The 11,095-nt window shown below is 46.2% G+C and overlaps 1 protein-coding gene across 1 annotated transcript; it reads right to left on the bottom strand.

Annotated features, from left to right (window-relative positions):
• Window positions 1-8,745: 8,745 nt before the first annotated feature.
• On the bottom strand, window positions 8,746-10,727 carry LOC123445567 (phospholipase A1-Igamma1, chloroplastic-like). Its single transcript, XM_045122567.1, has one exon. It carries the CDS (start codon window positions 10,607-10,609, stop codon window positions 9,002-9,004), a length of 1,608 nt encoding a protein of 535 aa, XP_044978502.1. The 5' UTR covers window positions 10,610-10,727; the 3' UTR covers window positions 8,746-9,001.
• Window positions 10,728-11,095: the final 368 nt, after the last annotated feature.

Here is an 11,095-nt window from a genome sequence, read left to right as displayed (position 1 = left end):
ATTATACATGAGAGATGATAATGGAGATATGTGAACCATGGATTCTCAGTTTGCAGGAATATTAATGTAATCAGGTATACTCGACATGTGGTGCTTCCTTCGATTTTAAATTATGCTACTCTTGCAGGCGGTAATGGCAAGAGCATATTGTGCAGAGGAAGACGATGAGAAGAAACTTGTGGTTCTCATCCAATCTTCATGGAACTCTCTTTATGTGCGATTGTGCATTTGTTGGGTCCTTTTTTCGTGCGCTTGCACTTGTAGAAGTATTCTGTTGTGCACATGTAAAATTATTTTGATGTGCCCTTGTTAGAAGTTGAACCTTAATGCATGGAGTTGGTGGATGATGTATTGTATTTGATGTGATATGTTACTGAAAGGAAATATACATTTTATTTGCAATATTTTATTTTGTTTTACTTATTTTTAATGGGCCTATCTTGAGATATGCGTGCTTCTAGCAAAAAAAATGCTTCAACCCAAACAAATCAGACATTTTCAATAGTAAAATAGGTATTGGGCCAGGTCCATGTAGGCTAGATTGGTGGACAGGGACCTGAAATTTATGATGATTCCATTTGGTCACTAGCAATGCCACGTCAGATCCTATGTGTCTCACATAAATGGGTAATGACCAAACCAAAATTTTGGTCGATAGAGACCTATGACCAAAATTTTAGAAAGGTCAAGTTTGTTCATTCTTGACGGCCAACTGTTGACGTTGTAAATTTGGTCAAAAAAAGGTCAATAAACGACAACAATGACGAATCAATGACCAATATAGGGAGTCATAATTGACCTTATTTCTTGTAGTGAGGCAACCATTAGTCCATAGGAATTTTCATCAATTACCAAAACCACATATGGAGATATATGCTCTAACAATGGGGTATTCTCAGTAAAATCCATGTACACAGATATGATTAATTCAGGACCTTTATCTAGATCGTTACATATTTGGAATGTTAAAGTGCCACTACGGATAAAAATATTTATGTGGTTTCTACACAAAGGTGTGGTATTAACCAAAGATAATTTAATTAAACGTAGTTGGAGAGGTAGATCTAATTGTTGTTATTGTGATAAACATGAAACAATTAGACACTTGTTCTTGGATTGCCCTCTCGCAAAACTACTTTGGCGTACTGTCCATATAGCTTTCAATGTGATTCCACCTACATGCATCAATTCAATTTTTACAACGTAGCTCAATGGAGTGGACGTTAGAGTATCTAAACTTATTAGAATTGGGATATGTGCTCTATTGTGGGTTATATGGAATACCAGGAATGCCATAATATTTAATGGGAAGAAATTCAACAATTTTTTGCAGGTCATATTCCGAGCAACGTCCTGGATCCGTACGTGGTCATTACTCAGTCATATGGACAGCAGGGATCTTATGGCTACTGGGTGCAATCAATGGGAGATGGCCGAACGAGTTATCTTCAACCGGTTAGGATGGCGTGCTAGTAATAGACTAGGTGTATAGGCATCGTAGTCTGAGATTAGATACGTCGGATGTGGCAAGTTCTTAAGAGATGGTTTACTTTCAGTTTCATTTTATTTCCGTCTTACAGACTTATCTGGAACTATGTTCTTACTTTGGATTGTTAATAATATGGCTACATGCATCGATTGATGCAGAGGCCGAGGGCTCGTTTCCTCCTTTTCAAAATAAAAAAACAACAAAACACTCGGCTTATGCTATCCTATAAGTCGAGTGACCTGGAAAATCTCTCGGCTTATAGGCGACACACGATATCCATGCAAAAAGCACTAGGCTTCTAGCGCGTCACCCGATAAAGATACCTACCACCTGTCTACATCACAAGCGGCTGACGGAACCCGGTAAGTTCTAAAGTGATTTCCCTTGCATTTATGTTTAATACTCAAATATAATTTCTTTATCCATTTTACCACAAGAATGTCTCTCTTGTCGACTATGGACTGTGTGGGCCCTACGGTCCGGTATATCACCGAAAACCGCGCGAGTGAGGGTAGAAAGACCGCACCCACATGCGTTTTACCCAAATATATCCATGAAATGGTGGTGAGATGTTTGAATACTCAATACAACACTTTTGTTGTGAGGGTAAAGAGCAAACCCACCAACATGTGGCCCAAATATATATTTATGAAAGGGCGGTGCGATGGTATACATAACCAATACAAACTTTTGATGTGACACTTGCCTCACAAACACAAGAGTATCACGGAAAGGTTATGCACATACAATGTTTGTGCTGCACCTACTGTCGCCGATTCAAACGGTTGGATCAGGCATGTCGCTGAGGTAATTTCACGCCCCCGATGGTTGGGCCTGCAACTCCCATCCCTACACAAGCCATACCCATGGCATGTCACAAATACATCACATAGCATTTTCCATGCTGCTTCTGGGCATGATTTCATGTGTCGCCTTGCAGATCTGCAATTTCATGGACGCTTAAACCCTAGAAGTGCAATAAATGTCTCAAATATTGCAGGGGTCAGAAAAATGCGAGGGCCTGACACGTGTCAGTCGATGGCCTCCTTTGAGAGCACGCGAAGTTTCGATGCCAACGGAGCAACATGACCCGCACTTCCTTCACAAACCTCACACGTTCCCTCTCGATACCAAGAGACTACCTCGAAGAAGGTGTAGTTTACAAACGGCCTCCGGTGAGGCCTCCTCAGAACGCGCCCAAACTTTTACCACACCCTACAAGGGCCATGTGATGACGTCGTGCCTGATCCAGAGTATTGCTGGCATTGTACCATTTTCCGAGGATTCAAACGGTTGGATCAGGCATGTCGCTGAGGTAATTTCGCACCCCGATGGCTCGGCCTGCCCTTCCCACGCCCGCACAGGGCATACCCATGTCACAAATACATCACATAGGATTTTCCATGCTGCTTCTAGGCATGATTTCATGTGTCGCCTTGTTGATCTGCAATTTTCGAAGCTCAAACAATAGAAGTGCAATAAATGTCTTAAATATGGCAGGCGGGTCAGGAAAATATGGGGCCTGGCAGGTGTCATTCGATGGCCTCCTTTAAGAGCATGAGAAGTTTCGACGCCAACGGAGCAACATGACCCCATTCCTTCACAAACCTCACACGTTCCCTCTCAATACCAAGAGACTACCTCGAACATGGTGTTGTTTACAAAACAGCTTCAGGTGAGTCCTCCTCCGAACGCGGCCAAACTTTTACCACATCCTACAAGGGCCATGTGATGACGCCGTGCCTGATCCCGAGGATTGCTCAGGTCATACCATTTTGCGATGATTCAAACGGTTGGATCAGGCATGTCGCTGAGGTAATTTCGCACGCCGATGGCTGGGCCTGCCGTTCCCACCCCTGCACAGGCTATACCCATGTCACAAATTCATCACATAGGTTTTTCCATGCTTCTTCTGGACATGATTTCATGTGTCGCCTTTCAGATCTGCAATTTTCGAAGCTCAAACCCTAGAAGTGTAATAAATGTCTCAAATATTGCAGGCAGGTCAGAAAAATACGGAGGCCTAACACGTGTCATTCGATGGCCTCCTTTGAGAGCACGATAAGTTTCGATGCCAACGGAGCAACATGACCCGTACTTCCTTCACAAACATCACACGTTCCCTCTCGATACCAAGAGACTACCTCAATGATGGTGCAGTTTACAAACGGCCTCTGGTGAGGCCTCCTCGGAACGCGCCCAAACTTTCATCACACCCTACAGGGGCCATGTGATGACGTCGTGCCTGATCCTGAGGATTGCTTGCATCGTACCATTTTATGAGGATTCAAACGGTTGCATCAGGCATGTTGCTGAGGTAATTTCGCACCCGATGGTTGGGCCTGCCCTTCCCACGCCTGCACAGGGCATACCCATGTCACAAGTACATCACATAGGATTTTTCATGCTACTTCCGGGCATGATTTGATGTGTCGCCTTGTAGATCTGCAATTTCCGAAGCTCAAACCCTAGAAGTGCAATAAATGTCTCAAATATTGCAGGCAGATAAGGAAAATGCGGGGGCCTGACACGTGTCATTCGATGGCCTCCTTTGAGAGCACGAGAAGTTTCGATGCCAACGGAGCTAAATGGCAGACTGGGTAATCTTATGATGCTTTTACATAGAAGAGAGAAGACCTTAAGATGGTGTACATGACAAGTGGAAGGTTATTCCCTTCTTCTCAATAGCTTCAAACACATAGCTTTAAAAAGAGTTAAATCGGAGAACCCCACTCGGAAATTTTAGTCCAATTTTAGGAGAAAACCCTACTGGCCAATAATTAAAATGGATACTGCCTTTATGAAAAGTATTCAAAAATAACTACTAATTAATGACATGAATTAAGAGGTCATCAAAATTATGAACTATTCAATCAATGTCTTGGAAAATAAATATATATTCTATTCTAGGAAGCATATGCGGAGTCTTTAGGTTCATTTCAAAGCCACGAATCAATGGTGAAAATTGTATATAGAGATGCGCAAGAAAGGACATTGCACATTATTTAGAGGCACAAAAGAGAGCTCACCATGTGTTGAATGCCTCCGTGTGGAGCTTGTACTCGAGAACATGATCAGCAGTCAGCCCCAATCTCGCTCCGCCATGTAGGACAAGTCTAAGTAGAGCAATGCCAAGAAATTAAACATAGATGTTATCACCCCAATACGAATCGGGAGGAGGACATGGTGCCACGGTTGGCTACCACGTGATCTAGAAGCGTCCATCCTCGACGCTGCTGCCGCTTAGCCATTGTCCACGCGCCCAAGCGATTCACGAGTCTCTGCTAGTCGTGGCCGAGTGCGCCGGTCCAGGGCCGGGCCGGCAAAACTCGGGGCCCTATGCCCAAACGCTAACATGAGGTCTACTTTCTTAAAAAAATAAACTACTGCATTCTAGTTATCTATAACTCCTTTATGATGTTGAATTAAATCCTCTGTTTTTTAAAATCTTATATTTCTAGTAAGGAGATTCATATTTTCTAGATAGATTTTTAGAGGACATAACTTGCATCTTGAAACAGAAACATCTAGAAATGATGGAAAAGAAGACTAAAGGGATACACTTCCCACAGTAAGCAGAAAACTATTTGTAAAATTGTGAATGATCGGACATCAAACTTGACCTGGTCAAACTGTCCCTCGCCTCTCCTTTAGTCAATCTAGCTTCATTCAGCAGAAGAGGGAAAGTAACAACAAGCGAGCTAGCACCTGTTCTGAAGGATGAAGTGACATTGATTAGTTGATTTGATTAGGTGGACTTGCCACATTGCCGAAATACAGCCATGTGCCTGTTCTATTTACCTGATGGTTGTTGCTGCCAGCGTTGCGGACGCTGCTGATGCCGACGGCCGCCGTTCCTCTGCTGCGTCGTCAATTTCCATCTGTCGACCGGCTGCTGTGTTGATACGGTTAGTGCGAACGATGGGTATTCTCGGTATTCTCTAAGCCATGGATTAGCGACCTACCGACCTACGCGTGACGCTATCCAGGCCGAAACTGGTTGCACTAGGCCTACTGTTGACGTGCTGCTGATTTGGGCCCTGTGCGGCCGGCCTCACACCCCTTGGCCCGGGCCTGCGCCGGTCAAGGACGAGGCACACCATGCTTGGGCTACATCGGGCGTCGTCGACAAAGGCGAGCGAGGCACGAACTCGTGCGGTGCGTGGGTGGCATCGACGTCGGGCGTGGAGAGGCAGGGCCGGGCCGGCAAAATCTGAGGCCCTGTGCGAAACTAAAAAATAGGGCCCTATCTCACTGAAAAAATGAATTAACGAGCAATTATAGAAACCAGACTAATATTTTCCACAATAACGCAAATCAGTATTATTGGAGCATAAGATAAAAAAGATGAATTAAATTAAATTAAATTATAAAGTAGCATATATTAATTGGATATCAGTCATCAATGTTTGGATGTTAGACAAACCATTTAACTTACCTAATTTTGGGTCATGTTTGGTTAAACTGCTAAACTATGATCTTTAACCGAGGAGGTAAATACCGATTTCTAACGAAGTAACGATCCCTGCCAAAAGTTAACTAAGAAATTCAGAACTAGGAATAGGAGTCGAAGTTAATCGAAAAAGAGGACTCACTAAACACTTGAAGGCTAGAATCGGTCACGAATCGATCCGACGAAGCGACGACTTTGAAATTTGGGAGAGGAAGGTACGAAGGCAACAGCGACAACAGTCTAAATGCGATCGATCTGATGAGACAAAGGCAACGAGACGATCATGTTGCCTATAGCGACGGTATGCTTTTTAGACCAACGGTAGCGTTTCCATATTATCGATCGAGCTGTTTCCTCTTTTTTTTTGAAAAATACCGATCAAGCACATGTGTTTGATGGTCTCGTCTCGGGCCCAATCCCAGCTTCCGATCGACTTAGTCCTAATTCCAGTGAGTATTATATTTTTTTGAGAAATACTACTAGTTCTATATACTAAATTTGGGGCCCCTTAAAATTATGGGCCCTGTGCAAGTGGCACATTTGGCACCATGGTTGGCCCGGCCTTGTGGAGAGGCATCTAGTTGTGGCGAAGAACTTGGACGGATTATGGCGAGCCGAGGAGGAGCCCCGGAGGGAGGACAGGGGGTGCAATCGCTGGTGGCGGGAGAGCAATGATTTTTACATCTGCTTTTCTGCCCTAGCACATCGTAGGTGACTAGGATCGCACAAGGGGAGGATGAGTAGCCTGGTTTTACCCTTTCTTTTCTCTTGCGTGAGTAGGGTGTGTAGATTCTAACATTGGAGAAAAAAACCACAGGGATATAGGAAAATCGATGTGGCATGTGACGGGTGCCAATTAGGAGTAGAGATTATGTTTCAATCAATTTTTAATTCAAACTTCCCTAACATATTGATTGTCATTTAATAATAGAGATTTGATTGTTAGAAAGTATCCATATATATGTTAGGAAAGTTAGGATTCAAAACTAATTGTCACATAATTGGATTTTATTGTTTGATAACGTATTATTGGTTTCTGCCATTTGTAACATGGTTGGTTAGAAAAACGTGAAAAGATTAGAGAAGTTTTTATTGAGAGGTGAAAAATCAATGTGAAGGGCCGGTGGTGCAAGCTGGGACGAAAAATAACCGGACAAAAGCCCCAGTGTATCAGAAAAACAGTATACCATGCTAACAACTCACTAATTAAGAGTAGAGATTCTCTAATGCATGCTCGGACTCGGTTTGCCGGTGGCATTATTTTGGGCAGCAGTGACGGAGTAACGTGCCATGTTCAGCAGTGACGGAGTAGAGATTCTCTAACGAGGAACCTGTGGACATGCATACATGCATGCAGATTTGGATCGATGTACAGACGACTATATATGCTGCATGCGGGTGACTAATCAGGCCGGGTCCATGTACGCACGACTCAAGTGTTCGGCCGGTTATGTCCGTCTGGCAGCATCCAATAAGCACCATATCGATTCAGAAAAATATATAACGGATAGGACCATCATCGAACGGCATGTAGGGCCTGTTTGGTTCATGACTAACTTTGTCACAACTAACCTTAGGCAAAGTGTGGCTGCCACAAAAAATGTGGCCAACAAAATGGACACCACAAGTGTGGCAAGATTTGGCAAAAAAATGAGTGTATGACATGTGGATCATATAACTAGAAAAGTTTGGCAAGCCACAAGTATGGCAATGAACCAAACACATGCCTAAGGTATTGTGGCATGACTAATGTTAGGCGTGGCAACCTTAGGTTGGGAACCAAACAACCCCGTAGTGTAGGTGTGTTCCATGCTCCGAGTCCTTGCTTCCGTAACAATTATATTAGTGAAAATATTCATATGGCAGCTATATCTTGAGTTGTCATTGTTGAATAGTATTAGCCTTTTTCAAACATGTGGATACGCGAACTAATGTAAAACAAGAACATAGAGCGCGGCGTTTTCGTGACGGGATTCATTTGCTCCTGCTCATGAACAGTACTAATTAAAATAGAGCAATTAACTTCAAAAAATTCTGACTATTTTTCATCACATATATAGATGTTCTCATGCGATAGGTGCGTGCGAAATCTGGTGGTGAAAGACAACAAAGCAGCACTTAGCAAAAATTAAAACAAATTTGGGTTGGTAAGAAACTTTGAAATGACACACTTTTGAGATCCGGTTTTTCTGGACCAAATCATCGTTCTGACCTTAATCCTGAATTATAGCACAAAATGAACTCTGCTTAAAACTATTTCATATTTTGACCCTTTTAGCAATGTCAGAGACCGTGACCTTTCTTGTCCACATGAAAATGCCGAGATAATTCGCGTTGTTGTTCCACATGGAAATACCGAGATAGCTAGTGTTGCTGCCCCATATGAAGACACCAGGGTCTTTGGCATTTCTGCCCCATATATTGAAGTACTCTGAGAGCGATATCATCAATGCTTGGTTGCATGCCTGAATTTATAAACATGTTTAGGAAGAAACGCCATGATCCTTTGCATTTCCAACCTGCCACGTCAGCGAGCCTCACGACCACTTAAATATCTAGGAATGAAACGACAAAGCCTCACGACCACATTGACCAAATTTATAGAAAATTTTGTCAACATTTATAGTATCATTAGATTTAGCATGAATTATGTTTGCATTTGGTTCAAATTTGTTGTTGTGCTCGTGCTTTTCTCCTGAAAATAACTTGATCAAAGTTTACAATTTTTGACTTTAGGGGAAAATGTATATACACTTCAATTTGGTAAGGAGATGGTAGTAGTAAGAGATTTCACACATGCAGATCGTACAAAACATATATCTCATTTTAACTAGCGCTCTTAATGTTACTTTTTATTGGCATACAATGATTTACCGGGCCATAAGATTAATTTTTGGATGATCCGGGTGTATATAAATTTCATTGAGGCTACTCCAATCTAAGATAGGGAAACTCGAGCGTAACTACGTAACTAGTATAGTCATTGCAACTATATATATACTTGCAATTAATAGTGATGAATTGACGACATGTGCAATTCCGGTGCATCGATGGATCGATCAGACGTTGGCGGTGGCGGCAGCGGTGGCGTTGGCGGTAACGGCTGCGGCAACTCCAAGCTCAGCGAGGTGCAGATCGGTGTCTTCCGGGTGACCCTCAACATGCCTCGGACGATGGGGCAACTGCCACCGCCCGTCCTCCGTCCTGACCAGGCCCTTGTTGAACTCCTGGCGCCACACGGGCGGCACCATGTGCTCGTCCACGAGGAAGTCGGCCGCCTTGTTGACGAGCGCCGGGTCCCTGCCACCGAGCTTGAACTCCTTGCCGCGCCCCTGGTAGCCGTCGAGAAGGTGGAGGTGCGCCTCGAGGTTGTGGTAGCAGGCGAGGTCGAAGACGTTCTTGAGGAAAGGGGAGAGCCTGTGGTCGAGCGCCAGCTCCACGCCGATGTGGGAGTAGACGCTGGGCAGGCCGAGCGCACCGGCCACCCGCAGCAACGGCATGGGGAGGACGGCCTCGGTGAATATGCCGGGCACCTTGGGCACGGAGTCGTGCACGTTGAGAATGCGCAGCGCCTTGACGCCCAGGTCACCCTCGAACCGCTCCCTGAACCTAGGGTTCCCCACGCGCGGGCCGGAGTAGGAGAAGACGCAGACGGGCGCCTTGGCGCCGGTGGTGGACACGTTGGCGCGTGTCTCGGCGATGTCGTAGGCGCAGAGCACGGCGAGCGCGGCGCCGAGGCTGTGGCCGGTGACGGTGACGCTCACCTCCTCGCCCTGCCCGGTGTAGCGCTCCACCAGCTTGCGCACCTCGGCGAGCACCTGCTCCCGCGCCGAGTACTTGCAGTACTTGCAGTCGGTGTTCTTGCTGGTGTAGAGCTCGGCAAAACCCTCCTCCACCTTTACGCTGGGGTCGGGGCACGGGAGGCCAAACTGGCCGACGGGCTTGAGGAAGGCGGTTATGTCGGCGATCCACTCGAGCTTTGTGACGGTGCCTCTCCAGGCGACGGCGACGTCCCGGCGGCCGATCCGCGCCGTCTCCTCGTCGGTGGAGACGGCGATGAAGCCGATGAAGGTGCCTGTCTCGCTCCACATGCGGTCATCGCTGGGGTTGTGCTTCTGGACGCCGAAGCTGGGGAAGCGGGCGTGGGAGGTGGCGTAGAGGTAGCGGGCTACCTCGTAGCCGACGCCGGTGAGACCGACGTCCTTGAAGAAGGTCTCCTGGGCGTACTTGCAGGTGCCGGCGTAGCGGGAGAAGCGGTCGTAGTCGAAGGAGTCGTAGCAGGCCTGCGAGAACTCGCCGTACCGGATGAGCTCCCCGCGGAGCGTCCGGTCGATGGGGTCCAGCAGGCCGTCCCAGTCGTTGCAGCCGTGCATCTCCCGCCACCGGGACGTGAGCTCGCCGTCGGAGCGGCCGGAATCCTCAGCGAGGGTGCCGCGTTCCATGTCTCCGACGAAGGAGTCCGCCTTCTTCTCCTTTGTGGGTGGCGCTTTGTCGGCTGACACCGCCGACGTGACATGAGACGACGGGCGTCGTGTCCGACAGGTAGTGTACGCTCCGTGGCTGCCAGTGGGAGGCTTCTGGGGGAGGAGCAGGCGGGGAGCTGGCCGGCCGGCTGGGCTGCCGAGCAGGGAGTGGGCGTTGAGCGAGAGGTTGGAGGAGCACGACATGGCCGACGTTGCTGGTGAACCTTCTGATCGACGGATGGATGGTTGTACGTGGGTGTGTGAGGTTGAGTACGTACGTAGTAGCTGGAGAAGCTGTTTGAGTAGCTGATGGATGGATGGGTCGATGAGGTTTGAGGGGGTGGGTCACGGGTATGTATAGTTGTATGGAAAACACTACAGACCGTCCGCGCGGCGTGGAACACGTTTGACAGCTCTGGTTCCTACGCTCGTAGCAAGGGTTCACACGCACAATAATGGACAGGTGCGCCTAGCTAAGAAGAAAAAAAACAACTAGGTCTATACTGACTGATTTCACAAAGACCAGATATTTTCCTCTTCAATTTCTATTATAGAAACCATAGAAGGATGACCATATATATGGTGTTCATCGACTTCTAAGCATCCAACAGTACCCTTTTTATTGCAGGATAATACTTGTACTCCCTCCCTTCCTAAATATTTGTTTTTTTTAAGATTCAATTATGGATT

This window comes from Hordeum vulgare, chromosome 3H (genome assembly GCF_904849725.1).
Source record: "Hordeum vulgare subsp. vulgare chromosome 3H, MorexV3_pseudomolecules_assembly, whole genome shotgun sequence".
Lineage (NCBI taxonomy): Eukaryota > Viridiplantae > Streptophyta > Magnoliopsida > Poales > Poaceae > Hordeum > Hordeum vulgare.
The sequence above is the reverse complement of the archived record's forward strand: the minus strand, read 5'-3'. Positions and strand labels throughout refer to the sequence as shown.